Here is a 27,674-nt window from a genome sequence, read left to right as displayed (position 1 = left end):
CTCCTGGGCAGAGTCATGGCCTTTTCTGCCTCTCACCCACCCCAGCAGCAGGGCTGGGAGGGGACACAGCCAGGACAGGTGACCCCACCTGAGCCCAGGGGATCCCAGAGCAGACAGAGCCATGCTGTCAGGTAAAACTGGTGGGAGGAGGAGGAGGAAGAAGAGGGAACATTCAGAGTGGTGGTGTTTGTCTTCCTGAGTCACTGGGATGTGAGACAGAGCCCTGCTCTCCTTGGGATCCAGGGATGAGCACCCGCCTCCCATGGGAAGCAGGGAATGAATTCCTTGCTTTGCTTTGCCTGAGAGCATGGCTTGTGCTTTCTCTATTACACTGTCTTGATCTCAACACATGTACTTTTTTCACTTTTACCCTTCTAATTCTCTTCTCCATCCCATTGGTGGGGGAGTGAGTGAGTGCTGTGTGGGGCTTGGCTGCCAGCTGGGATCAAACCATGACAGCAAGTCACCTCCTTGCTCAATGATTTTGGTGTCTTTGCATGGCTGCTAGGGGTAAAAAAACATCCTACATTCAGCCATTGGCACAGAAAGCAGGGAGTTTTCTTCCAACACTTTTGATTTTTCTTCTGGTACCTTGGAAATAAGAAGCCTCATGAAGGGGTCAAGGAAGACTCAACACCTAATGCCAGGTTTTACAGCAGATATTAAATATACACTCCCAACTGTGACTCCTGGCCTTAGCTAACCAAAATAAAATTCTCCCAACAAAAAGGCTGACTTACAGAGGGGCAGAAACACAATAGACCCAGAAAATAATTATGCTCCCTAATTCATGCCAGAAATGTAGGCAAATATTTAAAACTTACTGTAAAATAGGACTCATGCTTATTTTACAGGGTAAACAGTGCTGGAAACAGGACTGTGAGGTTTACATTTTACACTTTCAACAATAGTGTCTGCACACATGCAGGGCACAAGGAAAGAACTGCCCTTAGCTCAAACATCCAGACCCACAGCACAGACATAATCAAAAAGGCTCCCTCTTTATTTTAAACATAAAAAGAAACATTTTACACAACATTGTTAGAACTATTCAGTACCTGCATTCCAGAATTGTGCCCAAAACTTTATTTTATAGCTTTGAAATTAAAACAAAAGAAAGAAAGTATCTTGCCCTTCTGCTGTATGATGTTCAAGGTTGCCCTGGATTGAAATTCCAAGTGCCTGGAGGAATTTACCAGCTTAACCAGGAGACTGGCAATGCAAACAGAGGAAGATCAATGTGAGCCCTTAGGATACTTTGACATACCACAGGTTGCAGCAGGGAGGATATGGATGCTTGTACTGCACCACAGGCAGCTTATTCTTCTGATACTCTGCAGGTTTAATACACAACCAGATGCACACACACCTCCACTCACACAAACCCTGGTCACACACAAAATAAAAATAATAATAATAATAATAATAAAACATGAAAAGTGACCTAGACTTTTTTTTTCCCTTAGAGAGAAGATTCACACTTTATTTTTAAAAAAGGGGATAATACAAAATTGGCACAAGTAGAAGGAAACCTGGGGGCTAGGTCTAGCCCATCAGCTTCTAGCCTTCCAACTACAGCAAATACAGGGTGGAATGGGATGCAGCATTGCCTTCCAAGGGGCTGTCAGCAGTGCAAGCCAGTGGCAAACTTCCTTCACTTGGAGTGACAAAGATGGTTTGTTATGGGCCATGAAGAAAGGTCAGCATTAGATAAGGACATGGGGACCTTTCACTAGAGAAGAAGGGAGCCCTGACCAAAATAACCCTGAGTTTTTTTCCAGCAGGGAGGAAGTGTGCTATATGGTGTGTTTGGGGAGAGCTGGCGGTTCCCTGCTCATCCATTCCCTAATTATTGCATTATGGTCATGATCCTCTCTCCCTAAAACTTAACCAAGGGCATAGATAGACAAGGAGTCAGTCTGCCAGGACAAAAAGTGACTGATGCTGGGCTTACAACTTCACCACCACTTCTACCCCTCCCAAGATGCCCCAGTGCCACAAGCCTTCTGAGAAGAAAGCAGATGTTAATGCAGGAAAGAAGCTGCTGGATCAGCCAGCCCAAACATCAGAATAGTGTTTCATAACATTCCAGGAAAAAGCAAGATTTCACTACAGCAGAGACAGGAGAGGAAGAAAAATTCTTGCTGTCAAAGTAGTGTCTGAGTGAATCCTTTCCTGAACTCCCTTCCTTTGGAAAGCATTGCTACAGATTTCTGGGCTTTCACAGTGGAAGTCAGAAGACTTCTTCTGCCCTGTTCTTTAAGGAAAGGCAGTTAAGTCTGCCTGCAAGAGAGGCCTTTTCAGAGCTCTTCCAGAAACAAAAATATCAGGCCAGGAAGGAAACTAGCTATGTACCTTCAGGCCAAAGTCTTTCAGAGGTTCACAGGTCTGGGGGTCCCAGTTTTGGAATACTACATTAAATGTCTTAGAGTCAAATAACAACTTGCAAGCCTCAACTCTGCAAATTAATCTCATTTTGAAGATATTTCATATTCATCTTTCAAAAATCCCTGGACACCTCTATGCATACAGATGTGACTGCATGCAGGTTCACACACAGGACACAGAGCAGCCTTCTGGAAAACCCCTTCACATCAGCCTCAGAACAAACCTCACAATGCAAGACAGAAAAAAAAAAAATCCACACTGAGAAAACTTACCACAAAAAACCTTCATAGCCCACATACCAGACCTGCAGCTCCCCTGGAATATGCAGTGAGATGAGCTATTAGAAAAGCAGATTGTCTAGGACATAACTAATGTCTAATCAGGCAACAGTGCACCACAGACACTACTTTCCATGGATGCTCTTCTTTACCATCTTATCTTAAAAGCCATGGTAAGGATTGAGCCCTGGCCTCATCTCTGCATTTCTCACCCTTCTTGATGCAAGCTAAACCACAGCTGTGACATCAGACTGTGGTAAAGTCCTACTTCCTCGTTTGTTTGTATACAGTATCTTTATTCTGACCTTTATTGCTTAGAACACCAGCTGTGCTGGGAAGACAGAACTGCCTGGCAAAGATGCTGCTCCCTCTCAGGAGCCAGGTCAGTGTATTTGGAAGACCAAAGCAGGACTTCTGCACTATAGCACCGAGGAATAGTTCTCAAGCCCACAGGGAAAGCCCCACTACAGGCCCACACTCAAGACTAGGGCTGTTGGAACCTGAAGGATTCTTGCTTTTATTCCTACCCTGAGCTGCACTGCAGCTACTGCAGATCTCAGATTCTGCTCACAGGTTTGAGGGTTACCAGTGAGTGACTGGCAGAAGCAGCACTGAAGTCTGGCCTGTGCATTTGGTATTACATAATTTACAAGTCTCTAAACATGATCAGTTGGCCAACTGCAGGTGAAGATCCATCTCTTATTATTTTCATAAATCACACCATCACCCAGGGAGCAGGGTCTCCAACCCCCCTGCTGAGGCCAGCAGAAGGCTGAGTCTTGTCCCTAGGTACCACGTGCCCCCTGCCACAAGCAGAACAGGGTCCCAGGCACGATGTGAGCAGCTGTAATGGGGAGAAGAAAAGGTGGAAGGGTGGGGGAGAAGGTGGCCAAAGGCAGACATCCATCAAATGCTTGTCTGAGGATTGACTCTTCAGTGTTGCCAAGTTAGTCCCTACTCACCACAGCTAAGAGCTTTGAGCACTGAAAATAAAAGGTTTTTTAAAAGTGCTTCAAAGATCTCCACCAGGCAAGTGTCAGGATTAACTGCAACCTCTTGGAAAGCCAGGGAAGAGAAGGCATGCTGACAGCCATAAAACAACTCTTTGCTGGAACAGCCTCATGATGGTTCCAGCACAGGAACCTTCCCCAGCCTTCAATCCAACAGAGAGAAGTCTCTGAAATACCAAGGTGGAAAGAGAGAGGGAACAGGATGGTGTGATGGGGATAGAGGGGAAAGGTGGATTGGTTAATCCAAGGAAAGTCTAATGCTTTTACCTGCCTCTTTCCCATTCACCATCCTGCCCACCTTGCTTTCATACAAGGACGTCTTTCCAAAACCACGAGGGGGGAAATAAATCCAATGAACAAACAAACAAAACATTAATGAATTTTGTCACAGGGCCCTGCTGAAAGAAGGCTCAACAGTTTGCACATTAGAAGGACATGATCCCTATGCAGAAAGTGCTGCTGGAAAAGGAGAACTCCCAAGTTGCTAAATATGGCCTGATTGTTCTCAGGACATGACGTGTAACAAGGAGAAGCTTGAGGTCCAGGCTGAAATCAGAGAGCAAACACTGCCTTGTCTGGGCCTGTGAGCAAGTGTCCCAACACAATCCAAGAGCCCTGTGAGTCTCTCCCAAAATGCAAGTGTGTCCAGCTCAGTCCATCTCCATCGACATTAGCCGGCGGCGCTCTCGCCTCGTTTCCTGCACCTCCTTCTTGCAGCACCAACGGGAGCTGCAGTAGCCAATGAGGCAGGACAGGAGTCCAATGGCAGTGGCCAGACCGATGCCAATCAACAGGGGGTACTTGAAAGCATTCAGAACTGAAAAAGGAATGCAGAGGCATTAGATGTCACTGAGAAATTCAGACATCCCTTTTTTTTCTTCTTGCCTGGAAAAGGAGAAAATTCCACATTATTCAGTCAAGGGCAGATTAATTATTTCAGAAAGAAATTACGCTAATTTTCCTTCTTGATTTTCATCTACTCGGGTTTGAAAAATTGGTCTTTTAGTCTCTCCCTTTCCTCTTCACCCTAATTCATTCTCTGTAATTTCAAAGCCTTGGAGAGGCTGGAAGCACCAGAGAAGCCTGGGAGGCAGATAGCAAAGTTGAGTTTATTCCAAGAGTCATCCTCTCACACATTTCTCCAAACAAAATATTGGATTGTTTCCCCATCAGTGGCAGAATATGGCTGCATTCTTTGCAATACATTTCCAAAAAGCAAGGAGTGGACTACTTTATGCTTTGAATTATTAGAATTACTATATATTTACCCTACCTAATCAACTTTCAAAGCTGGTGCCTAAACAAAAAAAACGAATTTGAAGTACCTACTGCTCAGTTAAAAGGCAGTAAGAACTGAAAGGCACTTGCAAAGTACAGTTATAACAGTTATCAGCACAGTGGGGAGAACAAAAGCTTCTTGTTCATTTCAAGTTCATGGAACTTCCAAAAATGACCTCTTCTGGAAATATCAAGAAAGCAACTAGTTCAAAACCCCTCCTGTATTATTATTTTCCTCCTTAGCTACATGCTGAATGCAATATCTAGTATGTGAGTTCCTGCTCATGAAGTCTAGCAACACTTGCTACTCTGGGTGGAAAGCAGAAAAGACATAAAGCAACAAGCTCTGATTTTTCTCTTCTCAGCTTTGACACTAACCACAATGGGACTAATTCACACACCCCATCTGCAAACCAAGGTTTCCACCAGCAGGCAGCAGAAGGGTTAACACTTGGAGACAATACTGTGCCCTTGACTGAAAGGTGTCTCAGCTATGGAAAATATCACCAAGAGGTGATCAGGAAAGAAAATGCTCCAGTCTATCAACTGTATAGGCAGAACAGATTCTTCTCCTCTGAAGAATCTTGAATCAGAAATTGCTAACCGTAAAAAAGATGACCAAACCTAACGAGATTACCAGAGGCACCTTTAAAAGTAGTTATGGAGAACACTGAGGTGTTCAAACCAAACCGAGCACAGACGTTTGAGTGTCTCACCATCCATTTTGACAGACAGGAAGATGGGCTTGGCGCTGAGGTCGGGCTGGCGCTGCCACGCGCCCGTGGCCGATCGCAGCCACGGCGTCACGGCGCAGTAGTGGTTGCCGAAGTCGCGGTCCTGGCAGCCGTGCACGCGCAGCCGGAACTCCAGGGGGCTGATCCTCTCCAGGCTGAGCTCGCTGCTGCCATTCCTCCTGCTCTGGGTCACGATCCCCCTGCGGTCCAGCGAGGCCAGCAGGATGGGCTCCCTGTCCAGCGCAAAGGAGCGCACCGCGAACCACGAGACATCGAAGGACATGTCGTCTGCGGTGGGGGCAAAGAACAATTCAGACATGGTGGTGAGTCCTCAAAAGCATTCACAGTGCCAGTTCTCAGCACAAAGGTTAATCTGGAAGGGGCACAGCCAGCACTGGTCTGATGGCAGAGAAAAAAAAATAAAAAAAGAAAACAAAGAAAAAGAGAGAGTCCCCCGAACATGTCCTTTCTAGGAAGATTCAAGCAGTGAACTGAAATGAAACACACTGACAGAAGAATGGAGCTGCACAGAAAGGGTGACTTACCACAGGGATGACAGAAGTGATTTCTTGCCTTTCTGTCTGAGATTCTGAAATTTGTATTTAAGTTTTTACAAAGCAGGCCAAATATTATAAGACATTTTACAGTTACACTGCACCTATAGCAAAAGGAAGCGGGAGCACTAGATATTTGCTAGCAGAAAATTATTTGCAGTCACTGTCTTTATGAGGGTTTACACAACCACATCCTGAAAATCCCTTCTTTACATTTAGAGTTGCCTAAATGAACATGAGATTCTGCACAGTGCACAAAAAATTGCACTGCAATTTTCTTCTGCAACAGTACAAAACATTCAGGAGCAAAGCCTGACCATGCTGCTTTTACACATTTTTCCTAGAGTTGTGGGTTACTGTGACACATCAGACATGATGCCTTGTACAAGTTTCACCACCCAAAGACACAGTCTATAATATGGATTTGCTGGAACTTACCCTTCTAACACAGCTGGCAGGTAGTCAGAGTCCATCAGCACATCCAGCTCGCTGTGTGCTCATGCAAGGTCCTATTGATCTCATTAGCAGATCTCAGCCCTAAGCCTATTAGGCAGATGTAGCTGAGTATCCACTTTAAAAATCACCTCTATTCTTTGCTATCATGAGCCCAGCAACACCTGCCAGAGTCTGAAACCTGGCATGACCTACAGCATAGAGAGGAAAGGCTGCTCACTTGTTTCCTCACAGGTCTTTTTTTCCTGGCACATGAGCAAACCAATGGGTCCAAACTGGGAACAGAAGTTACTATTTCTGTCCTGAGTCTGGAGTACTGGTACAGTGTGTGCACACCTAAGGCAGTCCCAGTGATTCTTGGCAATGTATCAACCCTCCATTTTTAAGTATTGAGAGCTCTGAAAATTAGTGTACTAGCAATCTGAAATTTAAAACTGACTGTCTAAGTGAGTTTGCTTTTCTCAAACTTTTACATTTGACCTCCAGGCTAATGGAATAACTGAAGCCCTAAGCCTACTGATGTACTGAAATTGTTTACAGATCTAAGTGAAGATGATTTTTAAGTCTTAATCAGGCAAGCTAGCACTTTGACAAAGAAAAGAACCTCCTCATTTTAAAGTAAAGGGAAGCAAAGGGATGGCCTCAGCTCTTTTACTTGAAGTATAGTATCAGCTGGCCATGTGGGACATTCCTCCTCACTGCAGAAAAAAACCCAAACAAACCAGTGTTTGGGGTGCAGTTCCTAAGGTGCACTGGTTTTACACACATCCACAGAAACAAAACAAAAATATGAGAAAGCACATGTTACTACCAAAGAGTGTCTGACCAAAATGTTTTGGGATACCAGCCAACTTCCTGCCCTGCCTGCCACAGCCTGAAGTTCTGGGCAATGCAGAGAACCTCAGGAGAGCACCTGGCCTGCTTTGCAGCCCTACAGCAGCAGCAAGTGTCCCAGTCCTACATGGGGTTCAGCATAGGTCATTTGGACCAGCAGTGCTCAGAACAATCCCTCTTGCCTTCCATCCTACAAATGCTGCAATGAGTTACTTGGCAAAGCGTTCTGACCGCTTCCCTTGAAATCAAAGTTAATAAAAATTGCCATAAACACATGTTCAGTCAAAGAGACCAAACTGTGACCTCTGCTTTGTGCACTCATCCAAGTGTCTATGGGAAACAGGGCCTCTGCTGGAGAGAGCTCTGTTTATAGAAACCACTCTTCATCCCTGCTGGCTGTTTATGCCAAATAGGGTAATAGCACTGGTCCACAGAGTCACGTTGGGAATGACCAATTCCTTCCAAAGATCCAAGGCTGACTCTTGCTCTTGTGCTTCCAGGTGCTCTAGGAGCATATGGACACATTTCAGGCTAAGTCAAATTACACTTAACACACCACTGACCTTGCTGGAAAGGGTTTAAGCAATAATTTGAGATATTAAAAGATAATAATAATCTAGTCTTCAGATCCTCAGGCAGCTTTGAAGAATTCATTCTTTTGCATCTCAGATAATTTGAGGTTCCCTTCCCCTCATATCAGTACAGGCACTTGCTGTCATTTTGAAATATTTGAATCTGTCTTCTGTAATTACAACATGGGACAACAGTATTATGCCAACATATTTTATTAGCCAGTACACAGTTTGCAATTAGTGACTCACTACAGACAGTCAGAGGGAGGATTTGGCTCCGAGTACTCTGTCACTATCCTCCTTGAAATAGCTTAATACAGCAAAGTCATCTGATTCATTTCTATATATCTCTGAGTTTCATGCAATAAAAACACAGGCAAATTCAGCAGGACATAAATCAGGTGTTCTCTAAATATCAAAGAAGAACATGCCTAGCAGCTCTCAAGTGCTACTAAATATGTAGATTTACTGATATAAAGCAGGTCACATACTAGGCATCTGCCCAATTCCACACACCTTGCATCAATGCTGATGAGTCACTCTCAATTTTTGACCCAAATCTACAAAAACTCCACTTCAAGAGCCACGCTCACACTCAAAGGTTTCTTTTCCTGGTTCTTTCAGTGCCACAGTCAGTAGTGTGGGACACCTGCCAAGGTGCCCCACAGTGAAAAGTGTTATGTCCCAGTGCCCACAAGGGCATCAAAGACCCCAGTGCCACCTAAAGGAGCAGAGAGCCCTGGGAGCTGGACACCTCAGAGCCCTGTGAGCAGAGTTAGCAGTGGTGCTGTGCTTCCTCCCCTCCTCAGCCAGTGAGGATCATCAGCATGTAAAGCACATCTTTGTGCACATTTCGATTTGACACACAGGGCTAAGCTGTCTGGGTCTTAGCTACTTCCCTGACCAATCACTCCTCAAAAGAGGGAATCCTATTTCTAGACCAGCTTCTTAGGAACCATACACTTCCACTGCATAGAATGGAGTTCTCTCAGCATCCTGTTACAGTGTTGAATCACAATTTTGAGACCCTTTTTGTTTACTACATTTAAATGAGGTTGAATAGGGCTTCCTAGAGAGCTGAGCAAACCACTTCAAGCCATATAAGGGGTAAACAAGCTGGTTTTGTTAAATTCTCCAGAGTGCCCACTGGGTCTGTCTGGAGGAGATAAAAAAACCCCACATCTCCTTTCAGACACAGTAAGTAATACTTTTAATACTAAGCACACAGCCCAAGAATGGGTGATCTGGGAGAGGTCTAGAGAGATCATTTGTGAAAATGTGTATTCAACAGAAGTATCAGAAGCAGCTCTTATATCTTCAGGGCACAGAAGAGCTACTATTCCCCACTGACACACACACATATTCCCCTTGTATCAATTCAAAACACCAACCACAGCTGCCAAGCCAAAGGAGCACTTCTTTAGATGGAGCAGTTGCTGCCATGTACTGGGCTTAGTAACACACACTCGATTTCAGCAGGGTCTCAAAGAAGCAGAGGAAATTAAAGCATGTAGCAGTCATGCCAAAACCTCTTCTACCCTTTTGAAAATTTCCCACAGGGTGGATACACACAAACACACACTGAAAGCATTGTGAGTTGCCTCTACCAGAAAAGGGTTCAAACCATAAGTGATGCCTCTAGAAAAAAAAAAAAAATAAAATGGATCAATCTGACTAACAAACAGCACTGACAAAGATCATTGGTCATTCAGCTTTTCTTCAGCTCCTTGGAAGTACTTTATTTTTCTAATTGTGCATATAAAGAGGGAGAAGAGGTGGCACCTGACACCAACATACTACAGGAGGAATACATACTAATCCACATGCATGCCTGCAGAGTTGAGGGTCTGTGTGCACAGGAGCAGAGCTGCCTGGCACACCAAGTATGTTCAAAGGATGTGCATTTAACAGGACATCTTAGGAAACATCCTGCTCCTCCTTTGCTCACAGGGGATCCCACACCACAGCCCTGCAGCAAGTCTGACACCAGAAGTACAGATGGCCTTGAAAGCAACCACACCCCTCAGAAGGAAGTCAAATGCATTTGCTCTTTTCTCCTTTCTCATCACATTCCCAAATGGAATGACCATGTCTGCACTGCAGCCATCTGCTTTCTCCCAGAAGATGCTGCTAACTCCTGTCCTGTTTCTCTCAGTGCCAGGTGAAGGCTTTCCCTAACAGTGTGCCTCCTGCCTCCAGTGGGATGAGACAGCCCCATTACTTTCACAGTCTGTCTAACATTTGGCACTAATTTAAAAAGCAAGTCCTCCATTCCAGTTGTGAACTAAACTGTGATACTGACACAGCATAAAGACAGATCAGAGATGGGATACAGAGTAAGGTTACCAGTGAGGAACTACATCTGTTTGCTACCATATAAGTCCTTAAGCCCTTTCTCTAACCTCCTCCATTAGCTCCCAAGGCCAAGAAGGATGAGGGAAGTCTGCACACCCTGCACAGATTCCAGCTGTTCACTGCCAGTCTCATCCAGAGGACCAGCAAGGACTGTGTTTCATCACACAGGATGACTGGTTATGCCCCAAATCCTGCTCATCCTGCAACTGGAGGTTCAGAGTGTGGACTGAAAAGCCCCCTCAAAGCCTGCCACAATGCCACATTTTACTCCACTCCACGTTTACTTGTCTGCACCTCATCTGCCCCATTGCAGACTGAAAAAGAAAGAAACCAAACAAACCATCAACATGAAAGAAACAAGATAAAAATCCACCACAGCAGTCTGCCATGTCCAAGATGACATTACTCAGCTATGAAACAGATTACAGTGCTGACATTTAAGACTCTGCTCTGATTGCCCATGACTGCTGGAAACAGCATCATCTCCAGCTCCAAGAGTTATCTATCAATTCAACAAACACCCACAAACCTTTGTGAAGTTGCCAAGTTAAAACTTAACTGTGCTGATGAGCAGCTCCTCAAAAGACAACACCCTTTTACTTCAACCATTTTGATTATCCTTATACTGTCTGTGTTCCTCCAGTCTCCAGGTACCAAATACACACAAACCCATCCTAAACTCAACTGCAGCAGGAGCACTGACAGGAGAACCCCACTGCTCCTTTTCACAGCATGGGTAAGGCTGGAAGGGACCACTGGAAGTCATCTGGTCCAGCCTCCCTGCTCAAGAGTTATTCTAGAGCACATAACACAGGATTTTGTCCAGAGGGTTTCTGAATCTCTCCAGAGAAGGAGTCTCTACAATATCTCTGGGCACCCTGTTCCAGTGTGTGGTCACCCTCACAGTAAAGTTTCTCCTCATATTCAAGTGGAACTTTGTGTTCCAGTTTTCAAGTTTTAAAAGAGGGATGCTGAGGCCCTTTCCACAAGGCAACGCCAAGCTGTGGAACACCAGAAAAAGCAGCAGCTGCTCCCTGTCAGCAATTATTGCTTTGGAAAAGAAGGCAGCTGCTCTGGGTACTGCCTCACAACAATACCTGCAAGAGCTTGAGCACAGCTCAACGTGGAAGAGGCTTCCTGCTGAGCAGAAGCCACAGGACAGGCTGAGGTAGATGCACAGACACACATTGCTGCTTGCTGTGCCCAATATCCCAGGCTACGACTCTTTTGACAGCAATAAAGTTTACTCAGCTTTTTCTCCCTGCCAGGCATTTCAATAATACAATCTACAGACTTCTATCATTTTTTTTTCATAGGCAGCACACGACTGTAATCTAGCAAATTGCTTCCCTGCCACGCTCAGATTTAATGCAGAACAGACATCTTGTAATTTCAAAGTGATGGACCTCTACTAAGCCTGGTACTTCATCTCATCAGCTACTACATCATAAGTAATATTTTCTGCACAGCACCTCTTTTGTAGTGGTTTATGTGTAGGCTTTTAAGTTTGGCATGAATCATGACAACTTTATATTTAGATATATTCGCATATATTTATATTTACATATATATTTGTAGATTTATTTTAAAGAGATGCTTATATTCATATACATAATGACTCAACTCACTCCAAACCCAAATTTTGGGTATAAGAAAGAGAGTTACTCTCACAGCATTTTGATGAAAAGCAGCTCAGACAATGCTTGGCAAGCAGCCAGGTTTTGAGCAATTCTCTGAACTTTTTAGCTGTCCATAAAAATTTGCTTTTGTGTCTGCTACCCTTCTTACAGGAACTAGGTACTGTATTTCTTTCTTCCACATAAAAAAAGGATGCTAAACTCTGAAGGCAATGAACATTCATTTTGGCATTTAGGCTGCAGCAGTCAATTATTATGATTTTTAGATTTACCTTAAGCCTTAAATTCACTTTGAAGTGAAAAGCTGACTGGCCAAGTATCTAAGATTTCTTTACAGATGACCATTTTTTCTAAATGGTTTAGCCAATGGACCTTCTTTCTATTTAAAGGGAACAGGAATAGTTTTCATGGCCCATCTGATGGTTGTAGGTTGAGATTACCTGCAGTGGGGTCAGTTAGTGGGGACAGCAGATGGGGATTTGATAGCAAGAACATTTTTTCTCCCTCCCCTCAGTAGGATGAAAAAAATGAAAAAAAAAGAAAAAAAACTTGCTTTAAATTGAGCTGGGTAAAGCAAGCACACTCTCCTGTTTTTATTTAGTTCTACAGAATTGTTTGTTCTCAACTTTCCAGCTCAAAGGACATAGGGTTGTAACTTGTGAAGGCAAATGAGTTCCAAGTGAAATAATTTTGCTGAAATACCTGGCTCAAGTGGCATTCCCTCCACTGTGATGATGCACAGCAAATCTGCCACCTCCCCCTGGTAAATCGTTGGGCTGTCAGAATGCACAGAGACATTGAACACAGGACCTAGAAAAGAGGAACCACAATTATTCAGAATTCTTGCACATTTTTGAAGTATACTTTCCTAGTTTGTGGAGAAAGGGCTCTGAAGTAGGGATAAACAGGCATTAATTTTTTGTAAAATAGTTTTTCATTTTTAGCCATTTAATCCTGTACTAAAACAAAGTACCCAAACCATCAGACCTTTTGCCCAACACAGGGACTGGTGCCCAAATCTGCCTTCTACTCTCCAGCACAAAAGGAGCTGCTCTTCCACTGGTGACTCCTTGAGCATGAGCATTCAGATCCTCAGGCTAATCCAGAACAGATCTTTTTGTTGAGGCTGTCAATAGGAATTCAAGTGAAAGCAAAACAGTATCTTAACAATTCCAATGGTTGTACAGTGGAACTGGAGCAGACAATACAAGTGGTGCATCTGATAATACTTTTCTGTGGGTTTTCCTTCAGGCTCTGCCACAGATTGCTTCTTCTGTAGATGTCTCAAAGCCCAAGGGTACAGTAACTCCTTCAGCTGCAAAGTGGTGATGATATCAATGAAAACCATTAGGCTGTTTTGAAATACTCAGATGCCATGACAACACTGTGATGTTTTAAAAGACTTCTGACATACCTGGGTTAAAAAACCAAAACGTCCTCAAAGTCTGACAACAGCTGCATCTCTAGTGCAAAAACAACAAAATCATAACTCCTCAGATATGCCAGCATTGTTAATACTGTCTATTTCACAGGGCAGAAACTGAAGAATGTACCAGAATACCTCTGTGATTTCTCTACTGATCCAGGTGAAGATGAGTAGAAGGAAAGCTGATCCCAACAGTGACCTCCAGGATGACTCTGGGGGAAAGAGCCAGGGAACCCAAGAAGAAACTTGGGACTCAGATTAAGAAGTAACTCTTTTTACACTCCCTAGACTCCCATTATTACCTGGCTCACCTATTTCTGGCACAGCAGTAGCAACAACAAGCAGAGAAGAGTGGCTTGGGAGGAAAGAGAAGCTGTTTATTTGCTCTCCTCCACTCTTACCTGCTACTCTTTTAGTACAATCCACTGAAGATCAGTGGCAAACAATGCTTTTAAAGAAGAACACTTCAGGAAATCGTCCAAAACAACCCACTTGTGCCTTGCTCTCTCAACAGGTTTCTGTGGAAAGCTACACTGACTCCACATCATTCCCAAACTGAGGTTCTGGAAAGCAACTTGGGTGCATCATAAAGCCAGAGCTATAATTTTTGGTGTAACTTTTCTAGACTACAAGGGCCTGGCTTGTTTTGGTCAACAGACAGTACACAGCACTCTAAGAAATTAATTCCAACTACAATGCAATAATTACTTCTGCAGCTTTAAAAATCCTCCTCTCCCCCAGTTTCCAGCAGCCCTCTCCTCTGCCCCAGAAGCAGTTGTACTTTTGTACACAAGGGTAGTATGCAGACATATAATCCCATTTTGACATCAGAAGATCTTTCTTAAAACGAACCCTGCAAATTACCCCCCTAAACATGACCTGGGCCTTGGGCATGAAAGGACAGAAGAAAGCACCTTCAAAGATTTATTCCCCCCTTAAAAAACCTGAAAAGGCAGGAGGCTGAGTGCACATTCCCCCACCCAATGTCCAAGAGCTCCTGGATCTGGACCATGCCAAGCAAGGTTCAGAACACAAATCCCAAATACTTTCCTCAAGTTTTTGCCTTCCAAGACAAAACAAACAAAAAAAAAAACCAAAAAAAAACAAAAAAAAAAAAAAAAAGAGGCCAAACATCTCAATGCCAAGGTTACAGATAAAGGCATGTGGTGAAACAGGCAATTCCCAGCAGACACTGATGGCACTGGAAGGGTTGGGGAGGTGACAGGAACTCTCTCCTTCAGTCAGACAGGAGTTCATGCTACATTAACACCAAGAAAAACACAACTCTGCACGTAACAGATGATGTGGCTTTGGCCATCTTGCCACCTGCATTTAATAGTTTGAAATACTGTTATTGGCACCTGCTGGTCACTCAGGGGAATAAACAAACCAGAGTTTAGTTTCAATTGCAGGGCTGACAGATCAAGCATGACCTGTAAAACTCATCAAGAACAAAGCAAAGTTAAATGCTGAAAAGCTGTTTGTGAGCTTGAAAGCTGAGAAATAACTGGATTTTATTAACTTCAGATTTGAAGGTGTCATTCCCTCAGATAATTTGGAAGTTAAAGAGCACAGATTTACAAAACAAACCAGCATTCCCAATTCTAAGAGCTAAGTGTCATAAATTGCCATATTCTGCTGAGACCTTTAATTTAAAATAAGCCAAAATATCTGTTCTTCACTATAAGCATTGCCTTATGTAATCTTAGATAAAACCCTAAAATAAGTTTTCTTCTTTATTGACGTAATAACAATTTTATATTTAAAAGCATCTGCAGTCAGGACAGCAAGAGTTTTCAGAGCATTTCTTGACTCCTGAAGAGTTGAAAAAACACAAAACAACTTTAAAGAAAAAGTGAAGAAATTGAGGTTAGAAGTTTACTAGTTCAAATCCAGAAGTGCTTAAAGAGAAACCAGGTTCCAGAATCAGGATTTGTTCAGTGTACTTTTCTCTGAATGTTCCCATTTATCTTAGATCTCAATGCTCAAACTGTTGAATTCATGTCACCAGGAAGGTAACTCCATGAGCCAGACCCTATAGTGATATAATTTTCAGCTAAAAAGTGTTATGCTAATTCTTCTACATATAAAAACGAAAGGAGAAAGTGTTTGTAAGCTGAACAAAGATTTGTTTATTACTTTGTGCTCATTCAGATTGACACTGAAGGGGCTCCGGGGTGGAAAAGAGGAGTTCAAGTTGATCAAGTTTAATTACTCAACTTAAGGATTTACAAATTGGAGACAAATTCTAAGCCCTCTTTCCCTGATGTCACCCCATTTTCTCCCTGCTCAGTAACTACAACTCTTCAAATCTGCAAGAAAAATGGAGAAAATGTAGGTAAAGGAAAGAGAATAACCAGGAGACAGTTACAATCCAGTTCTGTAACAGAAGAATTCCTAATTATCTAGAGTCCTAGGTGATGTTTTGTCTTCTTTGATTATCATTTTACACTGCACTTCTCTGCAAAAAAATAAAAGTCTTCCCGAAGACACAAGCTACCTTTATTTCCCAGCCAAGTAGAGAGGAGAAAGGTCAAGTAATCTGATGACAACAGAGACCTAGGGCAGACTGTTCCCCTCAGAAAGCCTGTGCCCAGTCCATTACTGACCAGGGGGGCTGGAATTCCTGCATGTTTCCCTGCTTCCAATCAGACAGCACACAGCCCTCAGTGGGGAAAACAACTGATGCAGCCACAAGTTCTCATCATCCAAAATATTACTCATCTCTGCCCTGGCACCAAATCATTCACTCTTCAGCTGAGAATTCCATGACCTGCTTTTCTCCAGACAGTAAGATTCGTCACCTTCACTTTTCCAGACCCCTGCCCTTTCCCAGCTTCTTGGTGAAGCTGTTCCCTAACAAGCTTTACCCCAAGCCTCATAATGGCTGTTACTGGAAGAAGCCCTCAGTAGTTAAATCTGTGGTTTCTACTTCCAGCTACAAATTACTGCACACAGGCACAAAGGCACACAATGACAAAGCACGTTCCTGCCCATTAACAGTGGCTGGAAAATACCAGCCTTTCTTGCCAAAGACTTTCTGCTGCATTGCTTTTCATTCATTTCCGTGATTAAGCTTTCTTTCCTTCAAGAATCTTTCTATTTGCCCTTCTTGAAATTGAGTATCTCTCAGGGTCATTGCAGGGCATCATTTCATTTTAATTGCAAGTTCAACATCAATACTCAGCTCATATTTCGGCAGCTCTTGGTTTATCTCTGCTTCTTCCAAAGTGAATGATAATACATTGCTGTGCAATGAGCTCACATGCAGATGTAATCCAGAGTTGAAGATTTCATTGAGATATTTCCCTTACAAGTTCTCTGTTATTTTTGCCTCTCCAGAACTTTCTACCCTGCTGAATGGCACAGAGCAGAGACAGCTCAGAGCACAGCCAAGCTCCAAATGGTTCTCTCTCAAAACACACTTCTCAACATGAGATTAAAGGCTTCCTTCTCCTTGCTTCCTTCAAAGGAAAAGGAAAATAAGTCACTTCTGTGGAAATCCCTGAGAGGGTGTAGTGGGCAAAGACATTTTAAACACTAACCTGGGTTGCCCAGTTCATGGTGAAAGGGCTTGAAAATTAAAGGACAAATGGCAAAACAGAGTTTATGAAGCTGTCTGGCTTGAGAAGAACAGCAAGGGACAGGTGTGTTCCAGGCTGAAAGAAAAGCTCTGTACACATCCATCAACCAATAGCTCAGGAGGAGAGAAGATGCACTGGAGTAGAAACAGTGCAATGAAATTAAGAGAACATTTCAAGACAGGCACTAGCAGCTGCTCTTGTACCTCACATCACTAGGCAACTTTTTAAAAAATAAATGACAGATGTATACTCTCTGTCCTACACTGTGAAGACAAACAAACAAAAAAGCACTGAGGAATATTAAATTCTTCATATGGGACAGCTTTCCCTGCCCCCCAGATAAGCTTATTTTGCTTACAGCAGCTGGACATACAAAAGGCATTCGTTTTACAAAACTGGCCCAGTGATCCATGTTATTCAGGAGGTCATACCAGAGGATTCACAAGATCCTCTCCAGTCTTAAAATACATCCAGCAGAGAACAATCTGCCATTGATTGAATATTTGAAAACTAATGGCCTAGTAGGCTCCTCCTCACCACACTCCCCCACCCTCATTTCCACTTCATATGGTCCAGTGGACAAAATCCACGTTTCCTTTTTTTTTCAGATCAGGATGTTTCAAACAAATGCCTTTACATTAACATTTCAGATCATTAACCAAACAGAATAAATACATCCCTCTGCAACAGCAAGTGGAGAAAGAAGAAAGAATATCTCTGCTTGCAGCCAGCAAGTTCTGCCTTGAATGGAAAGTATGCGAGCAAGACATTTTCCACAGATGTTCATGGAAAAACATTTCAGAGCACTGCCACATTTCAAGCCCATTGTGGCAGGAAACACTGAAGTTTCATGTGTGCAGTTCCCAGCTCATATATGAGAAGCTCACAGGCCCCTGCCATTCAGAGAGATCACATTGCACAATGTGTATGCATGCTTAAAACTCCTCTTTGAAACATCACTCAGCTCAGAGAGATCTGGGAGAGAGTCAAATCAGAGAGAAGGATTTCCAGTCCCAGCAAGCCTCACCATCCCCCATCAAAGGGGAATCAATAAAAACAACTGAGAAAAAAATTCCTCCTAGGACTAAAAGCTTCACGTAAAACCCTTTTAGGGCTTCCTTTTGCTGAAAATGCTCCTTCCTTATTGATCCCTTCCCCACTCCAACAGCCATGATGGAAATTGAAAATGCTGCCCAAGCCTGAGACTTCAAAGTACAGAGAGACTGGAATACATCCTATTTTTCAAAATTACACTGCTGTATTATATTCCCTCCAGCAGTTATAGATAAGTTGTCTTTCTGTTACACTTTGAGAAATCGGTGCGACTGACTCCTTAACAGTTTTCCTATCAGAGCCAACACTCATGAGATATCACACCCCACCCTCCCTACAACTCGGGATTTAGCACACTGGTGCTCCCCACTTTTTTTTTTCCTCCAGGTTGCCTGGAAAGCTGCATGTACTCCTTTTTCCCCTGCACCTTTTCTGTTAATATCTTCCCTCCAATTTTGGGGGAAATTCTCGCTACAAACAACTACCTCCCTCAGCAGTTCTGCCTTTCACCATGCCCATTAGGGAAATTCTGGCACCAACTTATTTATTTTTTTTTTTAAGAACAAGTTTGACAGCTGCTTGTGCCACAGGATGCAAGAGAAGGGTGTGATATCTGAGCTGTGCTTTCATAGCTGCTCCACAACTTTGCCATTTACCTCTGACTCCCTGACTCAGTCTGCATCAAAGATGGGAAGCTTCAGCAAACAAAACCAAAGTAACACACCCACAAAACATCTTCTGTCTTGTATACTTAATTCCAGATGATTTCCCAAATAATAATTCCATAGTTAGTCCATTCTAACTGTGCTCATCACATGTTCTCATTGTGCCTAGAGGTGAATATCCAGCAGGGATATCTGAGTAACAACTGAAGGACACAAAGTTCATCCATCAATTAAAGAAAATTGCAGGTATTTCAAGACAGAATTTGCTACATGCCAAGATTATTTTGGGAAATAGCACTCCAGCAAATTGTGCCTGGGATTTCATTTCTTCATTCTTTTGTAAAGAATGGAAGGCTGACAGGGCTTCAGGACCATCCCTGTCCCTGCTCCAGCCCTGCCACTGGAATTCACACATTCCCAGGGCACTTCTACACGCTTCCTCCCTTTCTTCACTCCACGATCCAGAAATCCAATCTGGGTGTAGGGGCTGGGAGGAGAGGCTGGCAGCAGAAAGAAATCAAGACTACAACACGCACGCTTCCCTCCCTCGCATTGCTCGCAGATTTCCCTCTGGACCCCGAGTGCCAAAGCATCCCAACAAACTTTCTGGATGGGAGTTCAAAGTGACACAAGACAAGCAATGTTGGGAGAGGCACCAACCACCAGTTTCGTGCAGGAAAGCTCCACATAAGAGCTTGGAGGGGAAGGGTGAGGCTTGGGGCAGATTTCATTCTTGCTGGTTTCTTTAATCACCCCCTTTGCAAACACTCCTCTCCAGCTGGTCTGACCCAGCTATGAAGAGCAATAAGGCTAAAACTGTATCCCACCAAACAATCTGGAGAAATTACTTAAAACTGAAAGAAGCTGAGTCAATGTCCTCTGTCTGGCCAGCTTAGGTCAAAGCCACATCTCAAAGCTTCCTACAAAGTGATCTCCTCATTGCCAGGCTGTCCTCCTATGATCAGCCCTTGTCCTTTTCCCAGTGTGCTGTACAAGCAAGTTCAGATCTTAGGAACCACATCATCTAGTTGTGGATGCAACCACAAGTCAGGCTGCTCTTGCCTATACACAGACCCATCTCCTAAATATGCTACAGCCCATTACTGCCAGCAGAACATGAGCATGAAAGCCCCACCAGCTTGGTTTATCAAATCATTAGAGGAGCCCTTCCCCCATATGTAAACCAGTGTTACAAAAACAGCTCTCATTGCACTTCCTAACAATATAACACGACAGAAATCAGGGTTAACATGCATCTCTGATGACCCAAATCAATGCCATCCATCTCTCCCTCCCCCCAACATTATATCAAAACCAGCATGTTTCCATAGAAAAGCCTCAACAGGCAGGCTTTGTTACAGCTGAAGGTAAGGGTTTCAGCAAACAGTTGAGGAACAGGATGTCCTTCTGGGTACTGAAATTCATCCCAATTTGTGGAGCTTTGTAGCTCAGCCACGAGGGACCTCTAAGGTCTTGCAGTGGCAGGATACACTTACTGAGATGGCTGAAATGTTACCCTGACCTGACCATTTTCTGCAATTACATCAACAGCGAGGTGTGCTCAGGGAATTTAATGCTATGCTAATAGAGTCTATTTTGGAACAGAAATCCAGTTTATATTAATGTTCTTCCAGAGCAGCCACTACTAACAATCTAGTGATACAGCTGGCAAATGCAGCAGCAGTTGCTCCATACTGAGCCTGCAGGACCATAAAAGCTGCATTAGTAGCGAAAAACCCAGGGGTTATGATTACAGCCAATTCATTAAACATCTTTCTGTAAACAATCAATAGCACAAAGGACACAAGTACCACCAAAGAAGACAAGCACAGCTCTCATACCATTAGGTATTTCTGAGACACGGGGAAAGCATCAGAGAATTCTCTCCCTTCCTGGCTTAGACACGGGGTTGCCAGGCTCTGTACCAACCTGATGCCTGGCAATCTACCTGGATAGCCAGGCTCTGTACCAACCTGGTATCTGGAAGTCTATGTGGATAGCCAGCTCTGTACCAAACTGATGTTTGAAAGTCTATGTGGATAGCCAGGCTCTGTACCAACCTGATATCTGGAAGTCTATGTGGATAGCCAGCTCTGTACCAACCTAATACCTGGCAGTGTACCTGGACTGCCAAGCTCTGTACCAACCTGATGCTTGGCAGTGTATCTGGATTAACCAGGCTCTGTACCAACCTGATGCCTGGCAGTCTATCTGAATTAGCCAGGCTCTGTACCAACCTGATGCCTGTCAGTCTATCTGGATTAGCCAGGCTCTCTACCAACCTGATGCCTGGCAGTGTAACTGAATAGCCAGCTCAGTACCAACCTGATGCCTGTCAGTCTATCTGGATTAGGCAGGCTCTGTACCAACCTGATGCCTGTCAGTCTATCTGGATTAGGCAGGCTCTGTACCAACCTGATGCCTGTCAGTCTATGTGGATTAGGCAGGCTCAGTACCAACCTGCTGTCTGGAAGTCGATCTGGATGGGGTTGGAGAGGCCGTTGACAGCCTCGCGCCACATGCCGCCGCCGCCCGGGGACCAGGCGGTCACCACGCAGCGGTAGAGCCCCGCGTCCGACGCCTGCGTCTGGTACATCCTGTAGCGGAACTCGTTCTCCTGCACCTTCTCCAGCACCACCCCGTCCACGCGGGTCTGGTCCGTCCAGTCCTCCAGCCGCACCACCGAGTCCTGGCTCAGAGAGATGATGCGAGTGGTGCCGTTGGGGCTGGACTGGTCCGTCAGCGGCTTCTCGGCCGTGATGAGGACGGAGTAGCGCGGGGTTTTGATGTTCTTGGAGGACACTTTGCACGTCATCTCAAAGGTGTGGCCTGCTACAAAGAATGGCTTCAGTTTCACCGCCTCCACTGTAAGTGTGTAATCTGAAGAGGGAAGCAAATAAGCAGCAAGAGTGGGTTAACAAACAGGCACGGGTTGAATCTCCCATTCAACCTAGGCAAAGCTTTTGAAGGATCTCAACATGCTACTCAACACACACACACAACAGTTTGGGTCAAGATGCACAAATTCAAACAAACACCAAATACTGGACAGATAACAGAATACATGGTTGTAACAAGACAGGATTGTTTTATTCAGGGATAAAGATGTTAGACAAGATTCAGAGTCCCAGTTCTGGGAGTGGATCTGGAAGAGCACCCTCAGTGATGGGGTATAAGGGCAGTGCTGAAATATTCACAACTAACAACAAAAGCTGCCACTCACTGAATCGACAGCACTTAGTGTAGCATATTTTATTTCCCTTGAAAATACACTAGTGTAGCATATTTTATTTCCCTTGAAAATACACCCTAACAGCAATCCAGACAGCTGAAAACACATGGCAAAATTGGTGGTAGCAGAAGTCTCTACCCCAGGCATCCCCATACAGATTTACACACATCTCTGCCTCTGTGTCAGTCTTTCCTCCCCTTGCTTCTCATACATTTATTTGCACACAAGCCTACCATAAGTCTTGACATTTCCCATTTGACATCAGGAATTTCCAGCAAGACTTACTGCTTAGTTTTCTTCCATTCTCTACTGGCTCCTCAATCCCAAGAATCCCTTAATTACAGGGTTTGGGAAAATTATACATCTCAGAGCACAGCTCCAAGACACACAAAATACAAGCTCACAGTAAGAAACTGAGAAAATGAGGAGTGACTGAAATCAGAATCAGATAAAAGGAAAGGGAGTTGCTAGTTTCCTGGCATTGTGATGAAAAAATATCCTGTACATCAAGGTTCTTCTTAGGGAAGGGAAGGCTGGGGATACAGCCAATTCAACTCTCTGGACTTACTTTGCTGAACCACATTCTCCCCTCTGTTATTAAAAAAAAAAAAAAAAAAAAAAAAAAAAAAAAAAAAAAAAAAGGAAAAAAAAAAGAAAAAGAAAAAAGTGTGTAGACCAGCTAAAAACCTCCACAAAACTTCTTTATGCAAGATGAAACTTCTCAGGAAAAGGGAAATAAGCAGTGGTGAGATTGAAACACATTTCCCAAAACTGAACTTAAATGCAGTAATATTTATGTCCTCCCCACAAGAGCAACAAGATACTTGTCAAGATTACATTTTGCAGTGTTTTGCCTTCAAGCAGCAGTTTTCACAATGAGTAAACACAGCCCACAAGATGAGAAACCTGGTATGACAACTTTAAATCAGTACTGTATAAAGCAGATCACAGTACAAAGCTATATAAAGAAACAGCAGGAACAGTGAAGGCTGAGATGCTTCTAGTGGTCTAGCTGAGCACAGAATTATTTGATACTCCAAACCAAACCCCCCTAACACTTCCACCCACTAAGCAAGTGACAACACAAGAGTTGCACATTTGAGGACTCAGGGTACAATCACAAATGAAGCTGTATAGAGTCAGAGTCATTCTCCTCTCCCTTGTGAAAAGACTCATCAGACACCAGATTCCAGACTTCAAATCCATTTTTTCCCTCATTCTATGTCTATGAGACACTGATATTTCCTTCTTCATACTGCTGCAGTATTTAGGAGCTCAGCACAGATCAGCTTTTCACATATTTTTGGGAATATAGTAGGCAATTATATTTTGTCCCAAAAGCAGAAGCACAAACAGCTAGTTATACTTTTCTGGCACATATTGCTGCTTTCTAGGCCATATGAGGAGGCTATGGGCAAAAATCCCTCCTTACTTAAATGTTCTTTATGTTGTGAATCTTCACATGAGAGCACTGGGTCCTAGACACCAGAAAGGAAATCTTATATTTGGTCTCTGGTATATGTGCTTAAGATTAAATCCCCTGACATGCACAGAGCAGTTCAGCTACAGCTGAGATAACTCTCTCTACTACCTGGGCTTCAAATACCTTAACTTCTACTACTCCCTGAGCCACAGGTCAGGCAGCAGAAAGGGCAGTATCTTGTCCCCAACAAGGACAGAGCAAATTTTGTTCCAAACATTCTTTACTGGTTTTCCATTTGAGGTCAACAGCAAATGCTTTTACTAAGTATTTCTGCAAAAGGAGTAGGAGAAATGAGTGGTGGTAGCATGGGACAACAGCAGAAATGCCATTGGTAGAGTTTGTGGAATAAAACAGCTGAGGCCCAGATATGCAGCTAGAAAACTGAGTTCAAAAGGGATAGAAATCAGGATGCTGAACAGAGAACAAGGGGATATGTTCTTATTAAAGTCCTCTCAAAGCGTTTTTCTACCTTTAAAAATGCCTGAGATCCTTAGTTTGGATACACAAGGCAGAGGCATCCCCTCTTCTGTTAGACCATAAGAAATCTACAATAGGATAGAGAAGGAGACACAGCCCATCACATAACAGGTGCAGAATGTTTCCTTCTGCAACAAAGTCAAAAAAAGATGAAAAGGATGTTTCTGTATGCACCACAATATTAGAGACCTGCATATGTAACAAAGTAAAAACAACAACAACAAGAACAAGGCACCATATCCTATCAACTAGAAAAACCTGGGTCACCATTCTTAATATTCTGGTTCTGTGCCAATATTGTTCTCCTTCAGTAGAAGCAGATGAAGTGCAATTAGCACTCCTTCACCCCCACCTATAAAACCATGTAGTTAGTTGTCTGTGTGTGTAAGAGTGAGCATTATGAGAAAGAGGGCAGCCCAAAGATTTGGCACTTGTCTCAGAAATAACAGTAATCTGCACAGAAAATTAAGAGGGAAAGAAAAGTCTCTTCATGTTTCCTATGTTAGCAGGAATTACTCATCAGATCTTGCAGCATAAGATGAGCCAGAGAGGTCAAATGAATGTTCTCTTCCAAGAATGCAGCCTTAGGTCTCATTTCTAATCTTCTGGGAATTGCCAAGGAAGCAGTGTGTGTCTTAACACTACTCCACACATTTGCCTGTCTACATACATGCCTGCAGTCCCATGAGGAGTCTCATCTACTTGTAAAGCTCCATGAATGAAAAGCACAATAAAACACACCCTGCTTGGTCATAAACAGGAGGTTGCAATCTGCAGTTTATTCTGGAAAGCAGGAAGGGAAGAGTTCCTAAGTAAACCATACCCAAAGGTTGGGCATTACTCCAAAGGCAGAGGGCTAGCAAGAGAAGAAATCCTAGCCAAATGACTCAAATAAAATTTGAGTAAACTGTACTTTGGAGCCTGGCAGTGCAAGGTTCTGCCTTCCATCACTGGCCAGTCCAAGTGGTTAAGCCACACTCTAATTCTCCTGTTGCTCTTTACCACAAAGTGTGTGCTCAGCTTCAAGAGCACTTCCTGGGTAGAGACCAAAACCAGTTTTCACCTAATCCACGCCAGGCAAATTTCTAGAAAAGCTACAATGGCAAGGAAACTTTAGGAAACAGCAAACACCTTCCCTGCACTCCTCTGACTGCAGCTGGAAAAGCAGCACAATGACCAGGGCTGACTTGAGGCTGCTGACAAGAATCTCAGTGCTCACAAAGGCCCTTCATCCCCCAGTGCACTAACGAGGCTGCTCTTACAGGGAATGCAGTAGGAATTTAGGCAGTGACAGCTCTGCTGTAATAGGTGGCTGTACAACATCCCAAGGTACAACTGCAGCCCCAGCAGCACAACAAGCACACCAAAGCCTGAACATGGAACTGCACAGGAACACACACCTGACTTCAGGAACTTGTCCCTACAGCCAAGTTGGCACATATGTGTAATGGGTTAGTTGCACCACTTAATTAGTGGGTTGTCTTCATTTTCTTCTGCCTTCATCCAGAGCCAGGATTAAAACATGAAGGAGACGAGTATCTTGTGTTTGGTCTTGGTTGTTTATTAAATCTTATCTAAAGTACAGAGAGTTCTGCAACACTTCTAGCTACCAGCTAAAAGCAAGCAAAATGGAAGCAGATCTATCTAGTTACAAAGTCTTCTAAAGCTAATGAGTCCAATTTAAAGCTAACACCTATATTATTTATACTTTTGACCCAATAACCAAACCCCTGTGACCCATAGTGCAGCACTGACTATCCAACCAAAAATGACTACTGAAATCATGAAGAAGAAAGAGGAAAGAAACAACACTCAAAATCCTTCATCTTGTCCCATACCTATCACTACATTCTAAAACCCCAAATTCAAAACCCTTCACCACACACCTCTATTCTAACTACACACCTGTGATTCTAACCCCATCACTCAAATTTGGAAGCCTTCTCTAAGGTCTTAAGTCAAAAGCAGTGTTCTCCTGGGGATCAGTGCCAGAAAGCACAGAAAGTTCAAAACTCCCAGAGTTCTGGCTTCTAACACATACACACACCAGCTTAGTGCCATGGGGATTTCTTTGCCCAGGAGGAACTGTGTGTCTGTACAACACCCTGTCTGTGACACAGCAGTGATAAAGAAAAGTAGGTGGCAGAAATATTATCTGTTCTCTATTTGCAGGACTGTCTGAAAGATTAAGGCACACTTGCTCCCAATTAAATGTGATGGGAGGGCCTGGGCAAACATTTAGGACAAGTAACATTATGTTAAATATAATTATTTTGGAAATTAAAGACAGAAGTATTAACAAAACCCCAAATAATAGTACCTTTGGGATCTGGAATTTCAATTAAAAGATAATGTTCTCTTCTGCTAAGTACTCCATGCAGATCCAAAGTTGACAACACTGGTTTAGGAAAAAAGCATTGATTCCACATTCCACTGTAAACAGTATCTGTGTTCTAAATGTAACTCATATTCAAACAAATAAATAAATAAAATTATCATTTAGAATATCAACCGTTTTTTCTGGGTTGAAAATAAATTACAGAGCTAGTGAAAAAAGGTTTCCTCCCTTCCTTTACCCCTTTTTACTGACTGGAATTTGTACTTTAAATAAGCAAAACATAATACAACTGATGTTTTTAATTTCTGAGATGAGACAGATGCCTTCTTTGTCACCTTGGCAGGGGAGAAAGTAGAAGGAGGGGAAGAAACATACCAGGCAGACTATGTCAAAAACAATGGTGATCTATGATAGCAATTGGCTGCATTTGCAAAGCTGAGTAAGCAGAAAGATGTGTGAGCAGTATTGGTCCCAGTGGAATAAAATAGAAAACAGAGACAATAAAACCCCAAGTTCAAATGGGCTTATTACACAACTTATACAAAGCACAAAAAAGGGGTTTTGGCATCTTTACATGATGTTTACATTTTGAATAAAGGCTCTGAGCACCCCTCTTTGCTGAGAGACCCACAGACACAGAATAAACCCATTTCTCCTTTCTCAAGAACTCAGAAACCATTGTTTTCAAAGTGAGATTTCTCCAATGTCCTCCCCACAAAGCACTGCTCTAAAGTCAACAAAGAAGATGCAAGTAATGAAATAAATGAAAGAAAAGTCTCTGTATAGGCATAAGCTATCCAAGGAAGAGGCAAATTTCTGTTCTCTCCTTAGGCAAACACGTGGGAGCCTGGCTGCTGGCTTTTATAAGCACTGGGAGCAGTTAGGGACTCAAATCACCAGAGATACTTGTCAAAACAACAGTCAGAGAGCACAGGCAGCAGCAGATTAACTCCTTCATAGCTGCCTGCTACAGCACTGGGCTCCCAGCTGAGTCTGGAGCTCACAGAATAGGATATGGCAGAGAACAGGGAACACAGGGAGAGGCAAATGGGGCTGCACTGCTGAAGGAGGAGTTGATGGAGGGAAGAGAAGGGGACATCAAACCCATATTTCACCCTCCCCACCTCATATACACACAACATTCTTTTTCAGGAGGGGAAGGTTTTTGTAGGAGAGCTCACTTTCACATAATAAATCCCCCAACCCCAAGTTTTGCCAACAGAATGTACTTTTCGGCACGGGGACTATAACATTTACATTCGTGCTGCAAAATTAGCAGAGTTTCTGGAACAAAACCAGAAACAAGGGAATGTTCACACCTGT

At 43.4% G+C, this 27,674-nt stretch overlaps 1 protein-coding gene across 2 annotated transcripts in view; it reads right to left on the bottom strand.

Annotated features, from left to right (window-relative positions):
• Positions 1–982: 982 nt before the first annotated feature.
• Positions 983–27,674, bottom strand: part of PTGFRN (prostaglandin F2 receptor inhibitor) — a 64,724-nt gene continuing 38,032 nt past the window's right edge. For both annotated transcript variants that reach the window (XM_079308668.1, XM_079308669.1), the window contains 4 exons: positions 21,282–21,701; positions 12,796–12,903; positions 5,671–5,976; positions 983–4,493 (listed from right to left, as the gene is read on the bottom strand). In XM_079308668.1, coding sequence (XP_079164794.1) covers positions 4,327–4,493; positions 5,671–5,976; positions 12,796–12,903; positions 21,282–21,701 — 1,001 coding nt within the window. In that variant the 3' untranslated portion in view covers positions 983–4,326. The remainder of the gene's footprint in view (positions 4,494–5,670; positions 5,977–12,795; positions 12,904–21,281; positions 21,702–27,674) is intronic.

This window comes from Erithacus rubecula (assembly GCF_903797595.1).
Source record: "Erithacus rubecula genome assembly, chromosome: 1".
Classification (NCBI taxonomy): domain Eukaryota; kingdom Metazoa; phylum Chordata; class Aves; order Passeriformes; family Muscicapidae; genus Erithacus; species Erithacus rubecula.
This window is presented reverse-complemented; position numbering and strand designations above follow the sequence as displayed.